Raw genomic sequence first — 22,838 nt, 5'->3', positions numbered from 1 at the left:
AGACCTTCCGTTCCAGCCTCTGGCCACTGTGATATGGGATTGCGAGCTTATTGAACCTTTGAGATTGTGCCGGAGTTGCTGCGTTCTTAGTTTTATAGGTGGAAGTAAGGTGAGGGAGGACATGTTTTTCCATATATGGTCGATGCAGGCTAAATTGACTCTAGAGAGAAATCAATCCCCGTTTGATGGGCCTGAGTCAGTGAGTTGTATCTTGTTAAAGCCAAATCATTAAATCGAGCGAGAACATAGGAGCCAAGCCTTGTCTATCCGTCGTAGAGTAACTGCTCAACTTACTTCAGCATTGATGGCGGAGTAAAATCGATAATAAAGTAGAAATTAAGTGAATATTTCCGTTCTTTTTAAAACATAATTTTTATTTTTGGGTTGCGACTGGTTGGGTTTAATAGAACACGAAACTCCAACCCTCTTGGCTGAAAAAAAAATGAAAAGGAACATGTCGCTAAGATTTAGCAAGGGAATCCATGATCTTTTTCCCCTTTATTACCCTGCAGATTGAGGTCGAGAGTTTGGGATCATTTAGTAGATCTGAAAAGAAAATAAAAAATTGCAAAGCCAAAATAAAAAATTGCAAAGCCAAATACGAAAATGAATGAATGAATTAGATGAAAGATGAAATTTGAAGGCTTTATTTTTGTATTTTACGAAAAATGAATAATTTGAAAATAATTTTCTGAAAATGATGATTTGTATCGATTACAAAAATAGGGAAAGAAATGAATGAAGGAAGAATATATTATTATCCGTGAAAATGTTTAAATTACCATTCAACTTTTCGTCAAATAAAGGAATCTTTTCTAATTTAACACCTGCGTTGAACTTTTATTTTTTTGTTATTCAAACTAGATGAATGATTATATATTCCCCTGTAGCTGTCTAACCCGAGACAACCGAAGCATAAATCATTAAATGAATTAGTTGGGTGTCGTTCCACATCCAATTTATGAAAGCGCACGCCCTCAAGTGTGTTGTTAACTAACGAATGCCACGTGCGCCATAATCTAATTTAATGATTGATTACTACACAAAGCAAAGCAAAGCAAAGCAAAGCAAGTTAAGCCCTCCCTTCCCATTCTCACCCCCACTATAACTGAATTCCGTAAACCCTAAAAAGGCTTCTTCCGCCAGTCTCCTCCTCCTCCCCCTCCCATGGAAGCCATTGCTGCCGCCCTCGTCCTTTCCACGTTTGCAGCACAACAACGAGAGTACGTACATGCTCCTTCCTCTCTCTGCGCTGCGCTCCACCCCATGTTTGCAGCGATTCTCCTCCTCTTCCCCTCTCATTAATGCCTTCTGTCATGGGTATCATCCTCCTCTCCTGCCGCTTCCGTTCTTCTGTTCCAACAAAACCTCCTTCCCTCTCTCTCTCTATCTCTATCTCTCTCGTACTGCTGTGCTGTCTGTCTCTGTGCCTTTGTCTGCGCGCCTGTCTGTCTGCGGGTGTGCGCTTGCTCGTGGCTTTGTGCGGAGAAAGGAGTCGCAGTTGTGTACTGAGGAGGAGGCGCTGCTTTGTCGACTGCTGCGTTGTCGCGCAGTAAATTGTGGCTGCCCCTCCCGACCCATTTTCTCCGCCTGCTTTTTGGGTATTTTTTTTTCTCTCTCTTTTGTACCTCCGCATTCAATTTTCCCGGAAATGTCCGCGTTCGTTTTCCACGGCTCGCCTGGATTTGTGCATGGAATCCACATTCTTCGCTTCCTCGGCTCTGTCCTATATGTTATATACGCGGGTGTGTGTGTGTGTTTTGCCTATATTCGATTCGGTTCTGCTGAGTCGAACTCGGGAGCCACTGCCCGTGGTTTCCATTTCCATGTATCTTTCCACGAGCTGCGCGGGCGTGTCGCATGTCGCCGTCGCTTTACCCGTTTTGAGGTCAAACGCTCGCCCTGCCCCCTGCTTTTAGCTTTTTCGGCTCGTGGATCGACGCTGCTCGAGCTGCAATGCTGTATCTGCATTAATGCTCTCTCTCCCATCTCTCCCCCTCTCCCTCTCTCATTGACGGTTGTTGCTTTGACTGATTTGATATCTGATTCGTACATATTCCCCTCGTCCCCCTCCCTCTCATTCCTAGCTCTTTCTTCTATGCAGGTTCCTGTAGCCGAAGGGTCCTCTCATTACGCCTCTCCCTCTCTCTCCCTCTCTCTCACTACTCTACCTGTGGCTGGCTGTTGATGGTGGTTTAGGGTTCCGAGCCGGACTGAGTGTTGCGACGGAGCTGCGCGGACGGTTTTGGGTGGGTCTTTTTCCTTCTCCCACCAGTGAAGGGAAGCGCTGTGAACTTGGATGTGGCTGCGATATTCGTTTCTTGACCTTGATTCTGGCTGGACAATGGAGAGTTTCTGGAGGCGGCGTCCCGTCGCCATCGCTTTCACCGTGTTGCTGGCGACGATGGTACTGCTCGCGGTTGCGGTTATTGGAGGTGCGCATGATTGCGTTTTCGGTCCTCACCTTTTCTCAGATTCTCCCCCCTACGCTTTTCTTTTCTGGGCACATTCTTTTGTGTCGATACGATGCATGTCTGCATATGCACGGGCATGGGGGTTTTACTGCGCGTACGTTTTCTCAATAAAGAATTCGACGATCTCGAAAGTGGGTTCGGTTTTCTTTCTCCTTTTCCCTTTTTCTTTGTTTTTTTGTGTGTGTCAATGGCGTCTCTGGGGGACATGGAGGTCCCTCTCTCTCTCTCTCTCTCTCCCCTTGTCGTTTTTCCTTTTGCAGCAGCGAGCCGTTGTGGCGAACTTTTCGTCTTACATGTGTTCCCTTTTTGAGGAATATTCTCCTTGTTCTGTTAAAGATACAACGATTTCTCCATATATTGCAGGAGGTGTGATCGACGGGCACTGGCCATTTCAGTCGAGTCTAATGGCTTCTAAGGGAGACAGGCTGAGGAAATCTGCACTGCACCGGAAGCTACTTCGTCTCGGTAAGCTCCACACCCTCTGAATGATCCTCCATTCAAGCTTTTTCTGGGTCGTGGGTATTTCTTCTTCTTCGTCCTCCTTTGTGGGTCATAAATTCTGGGAGGGATGGATAGGAGTGGAGGAGACCCAAGTCCTTTCCGGCATCTGCAAATTCTGGGTTTCCACGGTAGTTTGTCTATAGCCTTTCCTGGGTTTTTCTGAGAATGATCAGTCCTTCTGGCATAATGTGCTCGCGATGCGAACGTTGAATGACACCTCCCTCCAAACACAAATCGCTGGAAACGCTGTTCGCTCAGGGTTCAGACTGGCTCGGTGAATACGGCTCGCCTGTCAGAGGAGGTGCACGTCTAGGGAATTCCTCTCCCGCCCCGTTCTAACGTGCGCCGCTTCGTACTCAGGGCCCCTCCAAGAAATTCATTTCTTTATCCTTTTCTTTCTTTTCTTGTTTCGATCAATGTCGCTTCGATGTTCCATCATTAATTGCTCGACTCTCTATGGAGACCCCGCCGTGCGCATTACTTAATAATGCCCGCGCATCCTAGCATATAATGATTCATGCTCTAGCTGTCTCTCGGCCTCGCCTAGGGATAAGGCGATTTTGAATTTCCAAGGCAATGGAAAAGGGAGCCTCGGCTTTGAAGGGTCGTTTTCCTTAAAGCGAAACGCGCCAGAAAAGGAGCGGAAAAGGTCCGACAACTGTACGCCCTTGGCGAAAAAGTCGACAAAGCAGTGATAAATATCCCTGCCCTTTGGCTTTTGCTACATTGTAATAATTTCCCTGCGTTTCGTCTCCAAAAAAGGCCATTCTTGTCTGTTCGACGCGGTCCCCCCTCGTCCGTTCTCGCCGTAATAACTTTATCCTGATTTTGTGCCCTTTTCGCTTTGCGCAGCATCGGCCATGGAGGAACCGAACCGGATGTGGGGGGAGAGATGTAGCAAGGCGGACGTAGTGATCAGCCAAGGGCCGACGTCCCCGCTCCCCAGCGGCATCCCCACCTACACCGTAGAGATCATGAACGCGTGCGTGACCGGGTGCGACATCTCCCGCATCCACCTCAGCTGCGGCTGGTTCAGCTCCGCCCGCCTCATCAACCCGCGGGTCTTCAAGCGCCTCCGCTACGACGACTGCCTCGTCAACGACGGCGAGCCCCTGGCCAACGGCGACACCCTCTCCTTCCAATACGCCAACACCTACTCTTACCCTCTCTCCGTCTCTTCCGTCTCGTGCTCTTGAGGGGAAGGGAAGCGGGGGAAGACGACGACGTCCCGCGTCGACGACAGTTTCGGTGTTCATAGGATACGGCCTTTTAGTTTACTTGCTTTTGGTTTTGTAACGTTTGTTGGTGCCACTGACTTTGTGGAGCTAGTTGCTTTGTTTGCATGGTGGTTGAGCGGTGAATACTGAATAGGATTCACCTTGTATTTTGGTCCGGGCGTGGAGTAGGCTCTAGGACACGGCAGAACGTGCTGCCGGAGCTTACGATGATCTTTTCTGTTTCGCAACGATGCCATTTTGTGGGGGGCGCAGAGTGTAAATAGCTTGAAACAAGAACACGTGATTACAGAATGCTGTCTGGTTTGCTGATGAGGGAGAAAAATGATGATAGTTTTGATCAGCCTTCTTCTACCTTTACCACGTGTTCTTGTTCTGTTCCTGTTCTGTGTGGGCCGCCTGTATGAAATCTTCCATCGCTCGTTGCTCATTGGTGGAAAAAAGTTGGGCCATGCATATTTAGCTTTATCGTATTAATTGCAATGGTTATAACACAGGATGATGGTAATTCACGACAAACTGGCCAGGAAAAAGGGTTCTATGACCAGTATGTTATTTGAAATGATTTCGAATCATATAGTTTCATTTGCAATGTTGCAGTAATCTGGTATGATGGTGGCGTAATATGCCTTCTGTTTTGCGTTTCGGCCTCGCCATGAAATACCAAACAGTGGGCGACGGTATATGACAACGCTCCAAGTTCAATCCCTGAGGGGTCGACTCTTACATATATCCCTCGCCATGAGTTGCATGAACTGGTCAATGTGTCGTTCGGTCTACGGTCTCCGGGAGGGAACTGACCCTTCTCCATAGCACTAGGGTGCAATGAGAATGACCGCAAGCGTGGATCGCAAACCCAGCCCATGAGAAGCTAAATTCTAAATTGTCTTCATCAGAAAATTTGACCCAAGGTTCTCTTTGGGCTCATCGGCCATTGGCCTTGCGTTTGGGCATAGGCCTACCGGGTTCGTTTGTGTCACCAGTTGGGCACGAAACATGCCGATTGGAAATAAGGCTGAAAACTCGAAACGCAGTATCACAGGCAAGCGCAGTTTTGAATTGTGCTCGAAGTCAGCTCTGTATTTCACCTAAATAAAAGACGTATATTGCTGCAAACCATCACGTAACAACTAGTTCGCCGGACAATCTGGCGAGTACCTTAATTAGATAACCAGATTCTAGATTCCTCCTTAATCTTCATGTCAAAGTCCATGACTGGGAAGCCAATGGAACTCGTGGGGAGTCGGTAAGAAGCACAACTTTTCTTTGTTTTCCGAAATAGTTAGTAATGATTTGCCCACAGATAACAACCACATGACATTCATCACAGCACGAAAGACCGTCTCTCTTTAAAATGTGATAGCATTCATCTTCATCCAGGGCTCCATACATCCGACATCTCAACTATATCATAAAAATAACACTGAAGAACTGTGAACCGACGGTAGGTATATGAACTTATGCTAGCACTACTCATTGACGGCCATCAGATGCGCTTACCATCCAAAACTTGCAACAGAGATGAATGATACAGCAACATTTAGAGTACATTAACACATGATTTGCCCTATACACTTATACACTTCTGAAAACAATTGAATGGTGGGTATCCCCAGCAGCAAAGCAGTGATGCGAATATAAACTATTTTGAGAGGCTACACATATATGCTCTCACAATACGGAGCAAGCGCAGACAACTTTCCTCGGGGAATCATCCAGTTTCTTCTCTGTTTCAAAACAAGTCCACGTGTAAATCGAGATGAAGACTTGTCAATAGGCTGATAAAGGAGTTTTCACTACTACTACGAAACTCTCAAAAAGGACTGAATTCTCCAAGAGAACAAGTCTACGGATTCCAGATTAATAACTGAGTCATAGTCTATGAATAAAAGATATATGCTTGTTCACTGTAAGTAAGATCTAGTTCTTATCTCACAATGACAAAGCAAATGATGAAGTCTGACCAGAAATACTAGACATCACATAATAAGTTTCTTCTCAGTTCATCTCTAGACAGGCGAACTTGGTCAATGAAGGAGCTTCTAATCCGCATATGAACCAGATACAGCAAGCAGATAAAATTTGTCTGAAGTAACTTAGTTAATAAAGGTCCTTTCTCACTCTGTAAAGCATGCTGATATAACAATATTGCCAATCAAACCTTCGAAGCTATTAGATGTGACAAAATAGTAAAAAATACCTGCTCTTTTTTTTCCTAAGGATGACTGTACAACAACGTGCATTATAATTCCTCCGCCGCCAACATCACTGAAAGGCATTTTGCACTGACCAATTGTCTTAGTGTTCTCCAAAACTTTACCGGCACTTATCAGTTTTATTTCACTTGCTGCCTTTGGTATGACCGTCTTGCCTGAGGAACAATGAACAGTACAACCTCAGCGGATAAAAAACAGTTCTTAATCTACAGCAAATTAGCTACACAGAAAACATTCACTGGAGATCAAATCCTTAGCTAGGGTTCATGTTATCCGCTGAATAGTTGTCCACGTACACAGATGAAATTCAAAATGCAGCTACAGCTTACAGAAAAATGCCTGATCAAGAATAGACTTGCTAACATGATTCTCCTACATTGTATTGCGAGCAGACGAGGTTTGAGGGTTTTCCACATTAAGTGAAATGATGCTGATACATTCATCAATACAGCCAAGGCCAGGCTATGTCTTCTCTAGGGCTGCAAATGCCCCCCTCAGATATCGTTTTATAACAGAACAAGAAACAAAGAAAAATCAAGACTATATTACGTCACTCTCATTGCCCTTAAATTAATCCAAATTCTGCCTGTCCTTGCCAGGGGACACCTTCCTTAGAAAAATATCTGCCTTACGATTGCTTTCAGAAAAATATGTTCAGTACATTACTTGTTATCCGTATGTAAACATCTTTCCCCTCTCTTACGTCTATGGGACCACATATCATCACAGGCTTAGCCACTAATGTTATAGAGCCACTTCCTGCCCCCAACTTCCCAATGGCAGGCGTTTAACAAATGCGATTGCAAGTGGATCTGATTTTTCCTTGCACAAGAATGTCCGCAATCAAACCATCAGGGAAAAAAAGGTTTGGAATCCATAACAGAGATCAAAATAATGGACAAGTCCGAGCACGTGTGTCCTCGTGTTTTGGCACATGGGCTTGCTTGTGATTCTACCTTTTTCTCGTGCCACAGGTGGATTTGTTTCATCATGTCACATTTATCATGCAAACAGCAACGAGAGAGACAAAAACACTCACACAGAGACGATTACAACTCTTCATGATAGCAACATGAGTCATAAACCTTGTGGTCGCCGGCAGTCACAATGATGAAATTTCAGGTAAGTTTAAAGCAGGGTCATCGTTAACTTAAGAAAAGGCCCAGTACTAGACATGATCTCGGCTCCTACGCAGTTCCTACATTCCACAAGAAAGCAGCCCTTGAACTCGGCTTAAAACAAGAAAAAGTCCAAATAGTCTAGGATGGGTGCATGACCTTGCTAAGCTGTTTTAAACTATATCACCAATCTTACAGATCATATCTGAAGAAGATGAAAAAACCGAATGATAAGGTCATTCAGCACAAACCACATACTGAAACGAACATAGGAAGGAGAGGTGGAGGAAACCTTTGGGCCAATCGGAGACAACTCTCTGCTTCAACATATCGATGGTGGATGCCGATGAGAACTGGAAGGGACCCATGTCCGATCCATCGAACAATCTGAACTTTACATCCACAAATTCCTCTTCCCGCATTTCCGCCTCCTCCTTCTCGATCACTCCCGCGTGCCCGTCTCTCTGCTTCGTCTCAGTTCAACAGGGGACCTTGTCGGATCACTCCATCTGAATCAGCGAAAGGAAGTGGAGTCGATGGATTGAGTAGGCAAGCAGGAAGATGAAAAGCCGGGACTTGATGAACTCGCGGCAAGCGGAAATCAAAGATACGGCGTGGGAAAGGAAGCGAAGATGGTGTTTGAGTTTAAGGGTATTGATGGGCAAGAAGTAGCTCAAAGAAACATGTCATACCTTGGCAAGTTGGTGAAGCTAACGACCGAAATGCGACTGCCTTTCGTTCGGAAGATTGGTGTCGGTTTGTTGGCGAGTCACCAAACGAGACAGGAAACGAAGACCAAAATCCAGATTAGAATAGGGTCGGACGGACAGACGGGACGGGACGCTGGCAACGACGTCGTCTCGGCCCTGTTACTGCAGTTCCCGCTTACCTCAGGTGGGATAAAGGAAGTGCCTTTTGCTTTGACGCATCATATACCTCCCCAACGCCGTCGTTTCTAGCCGGTGGATGGTCGCAGGAAAATGAAGAGGAACAGAAAGGAAGAAGGAGGGGGAGGAGGGGGAGGTCGTGTGGCAGACTCCGTTGAATCCTCCGGAGCGCCAAGATTACATCTTTCGCGAAGGTAATTCTCAAGAGAGTATTTTTCTTTCATGGGACATTGTTGTAGGGATTCTTGCTAGTAGAGGGAGCGAAAAGAAGACTGATTTATTAAGAGAATGCAGGGAGGCGTTACGTTGCACCATACCACTTCGAGTTCATCTCTCATGTGAGTCGTCCGCTATCTCGTCTTTCTTCTTCTGGAGTGAAGTGGTCTGCATACTTGTGATCAAACTTTTATTTTGTCTAGACCCACGTTAAGCCCTTCTGCGCTTCAACCTGGAGCTCTCAATTTGGCTAGTTTTCTTGTTATGAATTATGATGTATTATAGGTCAAGAGCCGCTGGGCTGGCAAAACCATCGTGGATTTGTTTGCCCACGAGTTCAAAGGCAGACCTTATGAGTATTATGTAAGCATTTTCTTCGTTGCATAACGAATGTTTAGTTCTGCATGTGACCATGACTTTTAACCATGCCTAGTTATAACCTGTAGGTCAGTGCTGTCGAATGTGGACGGATACAAGTAGGGGGGCGGGTAGTTCCTGTCTCTTACATTGTAAAATCGTCTGAAAAAATAAGCCACTTTGTACACAGGTTGGTTTGGGCTTTACACTTGCTTTCTCTCCTTATCAAATGTTGCTTTTCAAGAGTCTGATCTAGCGATGATATATACCTTTGGCTGCATCAGTTTCTTCTGCTTAGGTTCCCTTTCTTTACCTTTTTTGTTTCTTCAGGCTTCTTTATTCTTTCTTCACCCACGAGTTAAGAATTCTAATCTTAATTTACAGTTTTTTTCTAGAAGTTTTAGGGTATTCTTTGAATATGTGTTAATGTTGATAAGGTTGTAGGCATGAGCCTCCTGTGATGAGCCATGTGTCTCCATCCTACAGAAAGAACCGGATGTGGTGACTGTTTGTAAGCCGGCATCTATTCCAGTAAGGAACAACACAATTATGTTTTCCCTCATTTCAAATGTACAACAAAAGAGGGATTTCGTGTGGATTTTGCATGAGTGCTGTAAAATCACTGATGAGATTCAGAGAGTAATATGGTTACAGCAGCCTTGCTTGGCCTAGCTAGCTCTTTTGGCCTTATAGGATATGTTTATAGATATTTCGACTTGTTTATAGGTGCATCCGTGTGGTCAGTACTGTAAAAACACTGTGGTTGGCATCCTTCAGGCAGAGCATGGGCTGGCACCCCTATTTCGTATCCTAAGTAGCTCTTTCCCATGCATATGCATTCTTGGCTCTATCGAAATCAGATTGGGCATATTCTGTTTCCTTGTGATTCTTGATGTCTATCATTAACTCTATTTCCATCCTCTGACCTCTATCTGGCGTCACATCCACATTATGGATTTCGTACGTCATCCTTGATGTTATAATACAAGCTGTTCACCGACTAGATCGCCTTGTCTACTGGACTCCTTATATTTGCCAGAAATGCGTCAAAAGCAGATCTTTTCAGGCAACAGGTGAGTGTTGTATTGAAAGCGTGCTTTGGAACCTTTACTAATGTAAATTCCTATTAGCTTCAATACTATGTGGGTGGTCAATTGCCTAAATGGAAGTGGGGCTCTCTTACATTTACGACAAGGGTAGTGGTAGTTCTCTGAGCATGCTGCTGTGTTGCGACATCTTGTTCATCGGTTGTAATATCGTCACACAGTGTCTTGTACATCTACTTTATGGAGTGACTTAAAGAGGTCATATATTTTCTTTCTGTGATGTGCATTTCCTTTGTATATATCTTAAGCCTGTAGAATTCTAATCTGTGTGTGGTGACTGTTTTTCCTAATACCAGTAGTGCTATCATGTACTATTTCTGCTGCTGACTTCATTCCCTTGAGTAAAAATTATCTAGAATATCCTATTATATACTTACATAAGTTTTTCTTTACTTCAACATAAGAAAAAGTATTCTAGTCTTAGGGATTGCTTTATGATTGCTTATCATACTTTTTCCTTAGATATGGATTTATATACTTTCTTTCAACCCTTTGTAAGGCTTTGTGAGATTATTATCTCCTAGTTTTTTTTTCTTTTTTCAAATAAAATAGAAAGGTTAGAATTTTCTGCTTCTTCTATCTCATAATTAAGATAGAAAAATGTTAAAAATTAACAATCGAAATGAAATATTTTCCATTATGAAAAGTGTTTATACATCATATTCGTGTTGTGGCAAGGTACATATGATACTTGGCCTAAAATTTAAGTTTCAACTGACATTTAATATCTTCAGATTGAAGGTGGTTTGGTGCAGAAACAGTATATTGCAATGGTGGTGGGTGAATTTCCTGAGAATGAGGTATCTCTTGCTTCAATCTGTTGATTTTGGAATATGCACTAAAAGTGGATAATTTACGAACTGAAAAATCCTGCAGTACGGTGCTACATGAGGGAGTTTAACCCTGAAGAATCAGAATTATGAGATGTTGAAGTAGATGTACTCAATCTAGCAATGTGATTTCTTTTTTCCAATTCGACTATTTTCTGTTTGTTTGTTGAGTTGTCTTGAGAAGAGGTAATGCCGAAAGGGCAAGTCTGCCCATATTCTTTTTCTCCACATAGATTTTAGTAATTATAAAACTCCTTTTGAGTGGGAGAGGGTTAGTTGTTAAAAATCAACTGCACATCTTGTGTGACATCTTCAGTTATTATTGATGAAAGATCCAGCCGTGGTTTCCCGTATCATTTTATCAAACCCAAGGAAGATCCACTTATTTATGAACACAATCAACTAGTGCCTTTTCGTTTAGGTCCTCTCTTCAGAAGATCCTGGAGGCTAGTTAGATCGTGTGAGAAAGTTCTAGAGAATATGGTGTCAGAAATGCGTTCTTATTAGTTCTCATCTGATTTACGTTTTCTGGGGTTTCTTGTTAGCTGGAGGTCAATGTCAACATCAATTACGATGCTCGAGAAGGCAGGAGCACAGCAGAGGTGAGTGTCTGCTTTATTTCAACCTTTTTCTGAGTTTAAATTTATGTCAATCACTTTATTACGTGACGTCAAGGAAATGAAACTGAGCATCTGCGTGTTGGAGAAGGGTCTTGAAATTATGGCTTTTTGATAATGCTTTTGAATGAAAATTATGTCATGCCTTCCTTGTGTACTGATTTCTTCTCCTTTCTTTCTTTTTGCTCTCTTTCCTTTGTAAAGGAAGGTTTTTGTGGCTTACCTATATGAATTCATTATAGGGTGCAATTTTGAATGTTATCAGAGTGCTATAAATGGAAGCTAATGCCCTTTCTTAACATTCTTACAGAGGCATGTAAAAATAACTATATAGTTTTTGTAGATATCCATTTATGATGGTCTATCAATACTTTTTAGGAGCATTCATATACTTATGAGCCACTGGACTGTTTTCTTGGTGATGCACAGCACACTGTTTGAAATGGAATTGAAAAGTAATGTGTGATGGTAATCTGAACTAAATTCATCAGAAGTTAAGAGCTCCGAGCTCGTGACAGTGCTGGCTAATGCAAAATCTGTGAGCCTTGGTATATGAATCAGCAGATCTAAATACTGCCAGCCAAAAGCAAGAAGCCGCAGTTTCCCTATTCATTAGCATATATGCTCTCTCACTTTACCAGATCCTTTCGAGCAATAGTATGTGATTTGGATTTTATATGGATGAGTCGTCATATAAAGGCTTTTTAATCTCTAAGGAAATTGAAAATGGTGGTAGGATTTCATCTGCCACCCTTCTCCTGGTCCACGTGGCATGGTATGTGGCAATGTATGACTGCTCTTAGAGCTTTCTTTTCCTTCTACATTTAAAATACGTCTGCCCTGACTGTTTCATAGTCATGTCTTCATTTCGACCAGTAAATTAGAGCATTGGCAGTGAATGTAATAATGTACTTACTGCCATTAGTCTGGTCAATATCATCTCTTTTTACAGGCAGGTGACCCTACTTGTGATACTGCGCTCTTGAAAGGAAAGGCCGCTTGTACAAAGTTCACAAGGATCAGCACCAATGGAACTCATAGCATTGTTCTCTGTGAATCGGTCACTGGAAGAACTCATCAGGTAAGGCAATATGATGCTAAAGGATGCAAATACCATGTTGAGAGTCTGATGCGTCCTATTTTCTATTCCATAAGCAGCGAACCTTCCTGGGTTGTTTTTCCTTGATGTAGCCAAGTCAATTGCATGCATAGATGTACCCACACATACAGGAAGGACATTGCATTTACTGTTAACTTCTTGAGTTGTGCGCTTTCTTTTCTGCACTTTGTCTCTCCATAAACCCTGTCGTGCTCATTTTGTAAGATACTTTCAGTTCCTGCTTATTATATACCTCTCTGCATTTGGTTAAGTCAGCCTGTTTTTTATAACATTTAATTTGTAAGGTTTATTTGATATATGCTAGTATTTGCAGCACTTTCTTCTCTCAACCCTGCTCTTTATGTGCAGATACGAGTCCATTTGCAGTTTAGTGGCCATCCAATTGCCAATGACATGCTTTACCTTTCTGAACAAAGGACCTATCCTTCAGCTGAAGGAATGGTTGCTGATAAAGCTGCTGGTTTGTCATCAGAATCCAGTGTTTCTGATATTAGGCAGAATGATAAGGAAGAAGAGCCTTGCATTGAATTTAGTACTGACCCTATGTGCACGAATTGTCCGAATTTAGCTCCAAAAGGGTGAGTGTTCCTCCTTTTTCCCATCTTGGGTACTTGTCTTTACTCATATTCTGGTTGCACACCCTTGCCCGTGCATATGATAGAGGACCTAAGATTTGATTTGAGTGTCTGCAAAATGCAGATATGATGGGAGTGAGGAGGGATTGTGGCTGCACTGCATACGATATTCTGGACCTGGATGGGTCTATGAGTGCCTCTATCCAGATTGGGCATCACTTGGCTAGCCTGAGAACATTCCAAATTTTCATCTCGAGGCTGTTTTCTAAACTTGCTTGAAAATTTTAGCAAATTCACATTGTTAAGTTATTTTAATTGAGTTATTCTTTTATTTTCAGAGTTTATTTCTTTTTTACTTACATAAGGGTATTATGGTCATATACAATTTGTATTTAATATAAACACAATGGGTGTAGGGTTTCTGTTACTACAGAAATCTACAGCCCCTTCTTTGTTTCTTTCTTTTACATTCTCCTTCTTCTCCTCTTCTCTATTCCTTCTCTCTTATTCTTTCTCTCTTACAATTTGTTGTGGGTTCTCTAATCAGCTTTGTGACATGGTATTAGAGCAACTTCTAGAAGGTGATGGTACTTTCTCTCGGACACACCATTTTGCTGAGGGGTATAATTTTAACTTGTTTGATGTATAATGCCAAGATTAGAACAAAACAAAGAAATTGATTTTTGTGTATATTCTAAAGCATTATCTGTTCCCAAAATTTTAAGGGATGTATTAAACTGATTAGTAACCTCCCGATGAAATAATTGAAAAACATGTAAAAATTTAGAGTGGTCATGAAGCATATAGAGCTATATTAAACGAGAATAATCATCAACAAAAGTAACAAAATACTTAAAACCATTTCTACTAGCAATATGGGAAGGTCCCCAGATGTCCGAATGAACAAGTTCAAGTAAAGTAGATGCACGAGAATCATTACGACTAGGAAAAGAACTACGATGATGTTTCCCAAGTTCACAAGCCTCACACTCAAGAGTAGTAACTTAAATAAAGATAAATGCCTTAAACGAGAATGCCATAATAGGGGTAATAGAATTAGTAGCTAGATCGTTGGCATCAGCAGTAGAGACACCATTTAGACAGTAGAGTCCATTACGCTCTTGCCCTCCACCAATCATCTTCTTTGTTTGAAGGTCCTGGAAAACGCAATGAGATGGGTGAAATTGAACAACTAAGAGCTTTAGTTAACTGACTAACAGATAACAAATTTAAAGAAAGATAGGGAACATGTAAAATAGAGGAAAAATTCAGTTCAGTGATTTCCAGATGTGGTAACAGATAACAAATTTAAAGAAAGATAGGGAACATGTAAAATAGAGGAAAAATTCAGTTCAGTGATTTCCAGATGTGGTTTCCACCAATGTTATTCTAATAATTCTATTTTTGTTCGCAAGAAGGAATTTGGTGGTCATTTTTGTGGTGTATGTGGATGATATAATTGTCTCTGGTAGTGATATGACTAGCATTTATGAGGTTAAGTCCTTTCTTTAGCAGCAATTTCAGATTAAAGACTTGGGAACTCTAAGGTATTTTCTGGGTATTGAAGTTTTACGAAGTAAAAAAGATATTTCTGGGTATTTTCTTAGGTTAAGTCCCTTCTTTGTTTCTTTCTTTTACATTCTCCTTCTTTTCCTCTTCTCTATTCCTTCTCTCTTCTTCTTTCTCTCTTACAATTTGCTGCGGGTTCTCTAATCAGCTTTGTGACACACATAATGTAGCTAATTACTTTTCCAAAGAGCCTTGAAAGAATCTGATACAGTGCGAGGCAATTGCAAGCCTGTGAAAATTGTTTCAACTACCGCAATAGTGTGTATTCCAATGCCAAGTGCATGCCCATTGGTTGTAGAAAAGAGAGCTTCCTCATCGGTGAAATTGCTAGCGTTGAACTCCATGTTTGTAGGATGAGAACTAACTGTTGTTCCCGCTTGACAGAAGAAACATTTTGCTGTGACTCAATTCTTTTATTGTCAGCCTGATTGAGGAACTGCTTTTTGCTTTTTTTTTTCAGGGGGAAGTTCCTCTGATCTCTCAGTTTTGTATCAGGGATATCTATGGTGTGTTGGGAGTACTTTTTAACTATGATTTTGTGTAGTAACTGGGTTGACGGTCCGGTTGAGTCTGGGCCTAATGTTACGTGCTATCCTTGGTGAGTTTATTACCCACCTGAGCAAACTTCTCCCTAATTGGAATCAGAGTAAGAACTTATGATGTCATCTCAGGGCACGCATTACGTGACCACAGTTACATTCTGATGAAGAGGCAAATTTACTCAATGAATGTAAAAGGGTGTCCCAGAGTGTCTGGGATCTTAGCTCATGATCCTAACTGGCTGGATTTCTAAGGAAAAAAATGTTTCATGAGCGGACAGACCACATGGCCTGGTAAGTAGATGATATCAATCAATCAGCAAAGAACGCAGAGTAGCTGAATCTCTTTCTCAAAGAGTAATGCGTCTGATAACTGTGCTATGAGGAAAAACAAATTGAACATTCACAAACAACAGTACACCGCGGAAGGAACGAGAAAATTAATTACCGGTGGCCACTCCATCTGAAGTTTGACAGGCGTCTAAGTTACTCATATGCCTGATCAGACTTTTTTTGTCAGCAGCCCCCTAGCCAAGCACCCACACGCCCACGGACCCTTCCATTTACATATTATTTACATAGCAGAAGCAACGAGCAAGCTAGCTAGGGGGTGCTGACAAAAAAAGTCTCATCAGGTATATGAGTAACTTAGACGACTGTCAAACTTCAGATGGAGGGGCCACTGGTCCTTTATCAGAAAGCTTCAATAAAGATGATGAAGGCATGCCCATTGCAACTTTGTGTATCAGAGCTCAGCTTTCCAACACTGGTATCATTATTTCTCTTCCTGTATATGGCATGCAGCGCCATCTGAAGCACTCCAAAGATGACTCCTAACACGTTTGGACCCTATATATGCACGTACACATGTTAATACTGTTCATTCAGGGGAACGGAGATAATATTGCCACACCTCGCCATCTTGATTTTAACACGTAGATGAACCATGCATACCGCGACATACAAGTCCTTGAGGAATAGGCCGTATAGGAGCCAAGTCACAGCACTGAGCATGAGGAAGAACGATAAAGAAAAGGGCAAGAACTCCACGCTCTTGGTACGTATCACCATTCTCTGCACACACATATGTAAACTCACATGTACGTCGAAACCAAAATACATGTCATGCACAACTTGTGTCCTAGATTGACATGCAAGACAGGCGTTCTCGTGCAGAAAAAAGGAAGGAGTCAGATAGAAGTAAATTACAATGACGCTTAGAGGAGCAGCAAAGACTGCAGCAGAGAGCGCAACGCAAATCCACCCAACAAGTTGGACCCTCGCCGATCCCTTTGCCAAGAAGTGGGACAGAAGAAGAATGGAACAATACCCTCCGAAATTCAGCAACAGCAGTGTCAGCGTCATCATCTGCGCATCCACTCTCCAACAATTAGAATACATTAGGTGTGTTCTTCACGAACAACGCTGTAGCTACGTACCCTGGCTTGTTTAGGAGCATACGTGAAGTAGAGAGCGATGTAGATCGTCTCTATGGCGCATCCGACCGAGTTGACCATGAGGAGCAGGAAAGCGCTGGACTCGGACTTGAGGGACGCATAGTACAGCCAAAGCATAGCGCTGAACAGAGAAACCACGTATGGAACTGATTCAAACCCTTCAGTTGACTTCTTCCTGCATATCCTGCAGAACGTTGGCCTGCCAAAGGAGATTAAATAAGTCCTAAACCTTATTTTGGTCAGTGTGCATGGAGTGAGAAAGAGTTAGAAACTTACACTGGGGCCATAAAGACCATGATGGATATGATATTACCTGCGACAACAATCATCCAAAGGTTGAAAAACACGTCAAAACAAAGTCATCGGTAGTTGTTCGATAGTAATTATAAAACAGTTGGATACCGTGTGTAAAGTACCTAGAACTCCAAAAATAAGCACCCAGGGATTGTCAGTCGTGAAGATGGCCATTTTCCCACTCTCTTCCTCTCAGAAATTGAAGATATTCAAATGGAAGATTTCGAAGCTAAAAACAAATAAGGCTATGTTGAGGAAATTGTGCTCACGTAGGCCTTACAATTTATAGAGGAGATGGAAGGCAAAAGTTATGCTAGAAGATATAATTATTTATGATGGTGGTTGATTGAAGAGAGAGCTGTCCGAAAAATTTTAAACCTATTACACGACAGACAATTAAGTCCTAAACTTTTCAATTTGCTGAATGTAGTCTTTAACCTTTTGATAAATTTTAAATGTAATTTATCAGGTTAATTTAAATCGAAAATTATTGACATGGCAGTCTAGTCAGTACCAAAGATCCTATGTAGGACAGTTGGCGATTGACGTGGATGATATTAAATGACACAATTTCATTTTGCAATTTTTCTTTTAATGAATTATTTGATTCTTTTTGTTTTAATGCACTATTCATCTTTTTTGTTCATCGGTCATCAAAGCCTTGGCAATGGTTTGCGAAGGTCATCGGGCACAAGCGAGGGCAACCTTGGCAAGGGCATCACAACCTCGCCAAATCTAGCGAGGATTACCTTAGCTTGTGGTCGGCGGCTTTAGCCAGATTTGGCAAGGGCTATGACCCTCACTTTTGGTCGGTAGAGGATAAAGATGAGCAATAGAATAGGAAAAATAAAAAGCCAAAAATATTGAAAAGAAGAGAAAAGAAAGAAAGAAAGAAAATTTAGATATTCTTGGTTCAATGCAAAGTGATGTCGTTTCATATAAAATTGTCCATGTCAACTATCAGCCTGGTTTTAATAGAACCGTTATGTCAGTGATTTCTACCCTAAGGTTTAGGATTATATTAGTTAAAACTGGTAAGTTTAGGAATGAATTTATTGTTGTACGAAGAACTTATGACTTTTTATATAATTTTGGTGTTGACTAAGTGGTGTACTAGACATGAGCTTATCATGTCAATAAAATTATCGATTACGTGGATGGCGATAATATCTTTTAATATTGCAAATGGAGATAAAGATCTCGCCTAATAATTGCAGGTGGTATGACGTAGTAGGTGATTGTGCGCCCGTACGCGACCGCAGCACCTTATCATACCATAAAGATTCAACGCTTTCTAGGATCCAAAGTCACTTTTGATTACGTGACCACATTCGTTGAACTAAAGTTAATATCGCCTAAATGGAATTTGGATTAAAGGACTTTCATGTGCTAATTATACTAAAATTGATTGACGTAATTGATATATTAAGTGATGTAATATTATATTCATCCACTGTGTCCCATTTATTTAAATGCATACTTACAATTTGCTATGTCATTTGGTATATCAATTTTGCATATCACATTTTCATATAGCTTATTTATACAAATATCAACATATGTTTCGGTATATGAGGGCCACAAGTTGGCAGAGTGCGTGTCAAAACATTCCTAAGAGTAATTCAATCAAACACAACCTCATCGTAAAGTAAGTGGCTTTTGTATTTTCAATTATTGAGCATGATAGCGTGCCTTGTTGTCCATGCCTTTAATGAAAAAGTACTAAAAAAGTTCTAAATCTGTTGTACTAGTACAAATTCAGTCATAAATCTTTTAATTGGATCAATTTAATCATAAATCTTTTTACATTAGTACTAATTCAATTAATTTGGTCAATTTAGGCAAAAAATTACTAATGTGGATGTTAGTTGGGAGACATGGTGTGACTAGCACTAACATGGACATTTTAAATAATATTTTAGTAATTTTTTTTTTTGCATTTATTGAAATTTTAAACTAGTTTATTGAAATTTTTTTTTTTTTCTTTTTTTCCTTTCCCTTCCCCCTTTCTCTTCCTTTTCTTTTTCTGGTGGCCATCACCGGCCACCAACCACAGCCATGGCTAGCGAGGTCACACTTGTCAGCCACAAGCAAGGATTGGTCTCACCAAGTTGAGGCTGAGCGTTAGCCGTCTAGGCATGGCCGCAAGGCCCCCATTGCCGATCTGGCAAGGTCAACCCTCGCCCCGGTCAGAGCTACTTTGCTGTGCCTTGCCAGGCCTCGCCTAGGTGAGGGCGAGGTCTAATGAGGCCCGACAAGCCTCGCCTTGGCCATGGTGAGGTCAATCTCGCATCGAGAAGGTTGACCCATGCCCAGGCATAATATTGATTTTCCTTCCTATTATCGTTGTTTTATTGTGATTATATATTGATTTTCTATATAGACATGTCTTCATCCACATTTAATTATATATTTATGTTATATATTAATATGTCTTCATTGACATGGCAATCTTAGATACTTAGAAAAAGTTAAACTAAACAAGGTGTAGCTTACGTTTCTACTTGAGTGATAAGTTAAAAGGAAAAAAATTAATTTACAACACTTTATACAATCATTTGGCCATCTAGAAAAGAATGATTTAGTCAAAATAATAGATGGGTAAGTGCATTGAAAGCACCAAAACTTGTCATGAAAGTTTAACGAAGTTTTAAAACTTTCAAAAAGTACAATCGAGTTTTAAAATTTATCAAACTGGTCCAATTAAATCATTTTGCTAATTGCACTTTTAAAAATTTTAGAAATTGATTATATTTTTATAATAAATTTTAAAACTTTCCGTGCACTGATCGTAATTATTAATAAACATGAAGTGAGAATAAAAACAGAATTTGCGATAGTAGCATATTGAACTTAGTATTTAAATAAGTAAAGCTAAATTTGCTGCGAAGAAAATTTGACTCTAGACATTAGACAAAAGCGAAGACATATAATAGAGAAAGTTTCTTTTGACCCTTACCTATATACCAAGAAGCTATGTTCTAGGAGCAATTACACGACTCTCTGTCGGTCATCAGGATATGTCGAATGTATTAGGTTATGTTAAATTAAAGAGCCTGGTACATTCTATGAAGATCTCAGGTGGAGCGATGCATACACTAAATGTCGAAGGATTGGGATGAGTCGGTTCACAGCTAGATCTCCACTTGGCCAATTTGGGCAATCCTACAGATGTCAAGGGGATAACCATCGATCCATCCATTCATGGAGTGACGTCTTGCCATCCCCGCCCTATCTTTTTCACACACCCTCCGCCAAAAATGGGGGACAGGTCGTTTCAGATCGATCCGCGTATCACTTTTTCGCTATAAGTGCCGAATCATTTCGGGTCTTTATATCGTTTCTATGGCTAGATCCATTAAACATGTGGGTCGGGTCGGGTCATAAATGATCCGACCCAAATCGACCAATTTAACCCGTTTATGATCTATTTATTATAGTGCAAAATTTTTTACCCATACCCAACCCGACTCATTTAACTAAACTTAAGAAATTTTATTTTATATATATTATTTTTTAAAAAATGTATTACTAAAATAGTTTTATACAACACAAATTTAATGGACAATTTATATAATTTTTAAAATAATTATTTTAAAAATCGAATTTTAATTATTTTTTATTTTTAAAAAATTAAAATTATATTTATTTTTATTTTTAAATATAAATATAAATATTCTTTTTATTTATTTTATTTTTCTTATTCTTCTTTGGCTAGCCACCGACCACGACGATAGCCGGCGATTGGCCACGGCGAGCCTTGAGCTCGCCTCTCGGGATTTGGCGAGGCTCGAGCCTCGCCGGCCTTGACGAAGGCTCCGCCTTGCTAGATTCAGTGAGCTTGAGCTTGCCTGACGCCGGCAAGCTTGAGGCTTGCCTGGCCGGTCACCGGCCATCGCCATGCCAACAATCGGAAGGAGGAAGGATAAAGAAAAAAAAGAGAAAAAGAAGAAGAAAAAAGTAAAAGAAAAAAAAGAAAAAGAAAAAGAAAAGAAATTTTAAAATAAAAAATTATAATTTCGATTTTTATAAAAAAATATTTTTGTAAATTTAAATAAAGAAGATAGAGATTATAAAGGTTTTGGTTGAAAATGGGTTCTTAATCCAACCCAAGACCCACTTAACACTCACCTATCTTTAAGTCTTTAATTTTTGAAACCCATTTAACTACTTTTTGTCTAAAAACAAGTGACTTATGTATGATTCATTTATCTAAAACCCATTTTATCACCTCTACTTATGGCAATTGGCTAACCAAGGCTTTAATTTAATGATATCGTTGCGCTTTATCGAGTAGCCCTTTTTGACCGTGATATCGGCATTAACCTTATCGCGGATTGCATGCGTTCGTAACGTGCGTCTTATACGAGAACATGCAGGAGTATACCCTTGACATGTAAACTCTCCTCCCAGATTCGTTCGATGGTATTTGAGATTGAATTTCGTGCGCCAAATTGCTGGAGAGCTCTCGATGTGGGTAGGCTCGGTTCGAGGTTGAGTGTGGAATTATAATATGAGATGGCCACTTGATGGGATAAGAGCTGATAAGAGTCTCTAACGATTACCCGGCAACTGTGGAATCATTGGTGGTGTTGTATATTTTAATTAGCAATTGGTATATGCTTCGCTTTTGGCTTTAGTTATTTATGTGATCTCTTTCTATAGTGGGAGAAAATTGTTCATAAAATCTTAAATCTATTACACTTTGCCTAATTCAATTTTAAATCTTTTAATTTTGCTAGTTGAGTTGTATAATTTTTTTGACAATTTGCTTGTTGAGTCAATTTGGCCAATTTTTGTGTGTGGCACCGCTAGCATGAAAGTGGACAACTTTGTTATTTTTTTTAATTTTTAATTTTTCTTTTCATTTTTTCATTTGCTATTTTTTAAAGTAGACAAATTTTGTAACTTTTTGACAATTTACTTGTTGAATCTAGGTAGGCGACAATTTTGGCATTGTGGTCGCCTACCTAGATTTTGGCATTGTGGTCGCCTACCTAGATTCAACAAGGACCTTCGCACCCTCACCCACAATCGGCAAGGTGATGGCCTTGAGTAAAGCCTTCGTAGTGGGCGAGGGTTGCTGGTGACCCTCGACGGCACAGGAAAAAAAAAAGTAAAGAAAAATAAAAAATAAAGAATAATTATTTTTAAAAATTACAAAAAATTATTACGTTGGCATCACTTTGGATGACTGGTATCTATGTTAGCAATAACCTAGTTTGTTGAATGGACTTAATTGTTAATTAAAAAGTTTATAATTCAATTAGCAAAATTATTTAGACCAAAGTAATATTAGCAAACTTGAAATGTTTAATATTGAATTAGCCAAAGTGTAATAGATTTAGGTCTTTTAAAAGAAGTTTCCCCTCTATAACGGTTTCGCACGTGCCTGTGGGAATGTTATGATTGGGAGGAGTATCATTGTCCAAATTAATAATGAAGGCGTCGTCGATTGCGGAAAAAGGTTTTAACTTTTGAAGCAACAATGAGGGCGAGGTACATCGATTATTGAAGTAACACACTTTGCCGCAAATCCATTACGAGGACATCTGTTCGACAACGACACCACCCTGATGTTATCTATCAGTCAACGCCGCAATTCGACATTGAATGAAGTTCGAGTTAGGACCCTCCATTTGTAATTCGGGATCATGTACTCAGCCTGAGTTGAAAGCAATAAGACCCTAACAAAGCACTTCCTCGAAATGAAGGGAAAATGATAAG

The 22,838-nt window shown here is 40.7% G+C and overlaps 3 protein-coding genes and 1 pseudogene across 4 annotated transcripts; 2 read left to right on the top strand and 2 right to left on the bottom strand.

Moving 5' to 3' along the window:
• Positions 1–1,116: 1,116 nt before the first annotated feature.
• LOC104426132 (TPD1 protein homolog 1) lies at positions 1,117–4,524 on the top strand. The gene is made up of 4 exons (XM_010039080.3): positions 1,117–1,223; positions 2,105–2,435; positions 2,838–2,939; positions 3,828–4,524. The coding sequence occupies exons 2-4, from the start codon at positions 2,300–2,302 to the stop codon at positions 4,169–4,171; spliced, it is 582 nt and encodes a 193-aa protein (XP_010037382.1). The 5' UTR covers positions 1,117–1,223; positions 2,105–2,299; the 3' UTR covers positions 4,172–4,524.
• A 1,015-nt stretch (positions 4,525–5,539) lies between these two features.
• On the bottom strand, positions 5,540–8,394 carry LOC104426121 (membrane-anchored ubiquitin-fold protein 3). Of its 2 annotated transcripts, XM_010039073.3 has the most exons (4): positions 8,237–8,394; positions 7,837–8,053; positions 6,411–6,581; positions 5,540–5,937 (listed from the first exon to the last, which is right to left on the bottom strand). In XM_010039073.3, exons 2-4 carry the CDS (start codon positions 7,964–7,966, stop codon positions 5,882–5,884), a joined length of 357 nt encoding a protein of 118 aa, XP_010037375.1. In that variant the 5' UTR covers positions 7,967–8,053; positions 8,237–8,394; the 3' UTR covers positions 5,540–5,881. The 2 variants fall into 2 exon arrangements, with proteins under 2 accessions (XP_010037375.1, XP_010037374.1); XM_010039072.3 differs by lacking the exon at positions 8,237–8,394 and having other exon boundaries at positions 7,837–8,230.
• Positions 8,177–13,709, top strand: LOC104426122 (annotated as a pseudogene).
• A 2,344-nt stretch (positions 13,710–16,053) lies between these two features.
• LOC104427792 (bidirectional sugar transporter SWEET12-like) lies at positions 16,054–17,285 on the bottom strand. Its single transcript, XM_039305284.1, has 6 exons — positions 17,234–17,285; positions 17,094–17,130; positions 16,800–17,016; positions 16,570–16,728; positions 16,315–16,434; positions 16,054–16,209 (listed from the first exon to the last, which is right to left on the bottom strand). The coding sequence occupies exons 1-6, from the start codon at positions 17,283–17,285 to the stop codon at positions 16,054–16,056; spliced, it is 741 nt and encodes a 246-aa protein (XP_039161218.1).
• Between the last annotated feature and the right edge of the window lie 5,553 nt (positions 17,286–22,838).

This window comes from Eucalyptus grandis, chromosome 11 (genome assembly GCF_016545825.1).
Source record: "Eucalyptus grandis isolate ANBG69807.140 chromosome 11, ASM1654582v1, whole genome shotgun sequence".
NCBI lineage: Eukaryota > Viridiplantae > Streptophyta > Magnoliopsida > Myrtales > Myrtaceae > Eucalyptus > Eucalyptus grandis.
The sequence above is the reverse complement of the archived record's forward strand: the minus strand, read 5'-3'. Positions and strand labels throughout refer to the sequence as shown.

Coding starts and splice junctions, on each gene's coding strand:
- LOC104426132 (XM_010039080.3), top strand. CDS start 2,300: ATGTGGCTGCGATATTCGTTTCTTGACCTTGATTCTGGCTGGACAATG. Junction 2,436..2,837: donor CGCGGTTGCGGTTATTGGAG/GTGCGCATGATT, acceptor CATATATTGCAG/GAGGTGTGATCGACGGGCAC. Junction 2,940..3,827: donor CCGGAAGCTACTTCGTCTCG/GTAAGCTCCACA, acceptor CGCTTTGCGCAG/CATCGGCCATGGAGGAACCG.
- LOC104426121 (XM_010039073.3), bottom strand. CDS start 7,966: ATGCGGGAAGAGGAATTTGTGGATGTAAAGTTCAGATTGTTCGATGGA. Junction 6,582..7,836: donor TGTCTCCGATTGGCCCAAAG/GTTTCCTCCACC, acceptor ATTGTTCCTCAG/GCAAGACGGTCATACCAAAG. Junction 5,938..6,410: donor CTTAGGAAAAAAAAGAGCAG/GTATTTTTTACT, acceptor GTTTTGAAACAG/AGAAGAAACTGGATGATTCC.
- LOC104427792 (XM_039305284.1), bottom strand. CDS start 17,285: ATGGCCATCTTCACGACTGACAATCCCTGGGTGCTTATTTTTGGAGTT. Junction 17,131..17,233: donor GCTTATTTTTGGAGTTCTAG/GTACTTTACACA, acceptor TTGTTGTCGCAG/GTAATATCATATCCATCATG. Junction 16,210..16,314: donor TCAAGGACTTGTATGTCGCG/GTATGCATGGTT, acceptor GTGCATATATAG/GGTCCAAACGTGTTAGGAGT.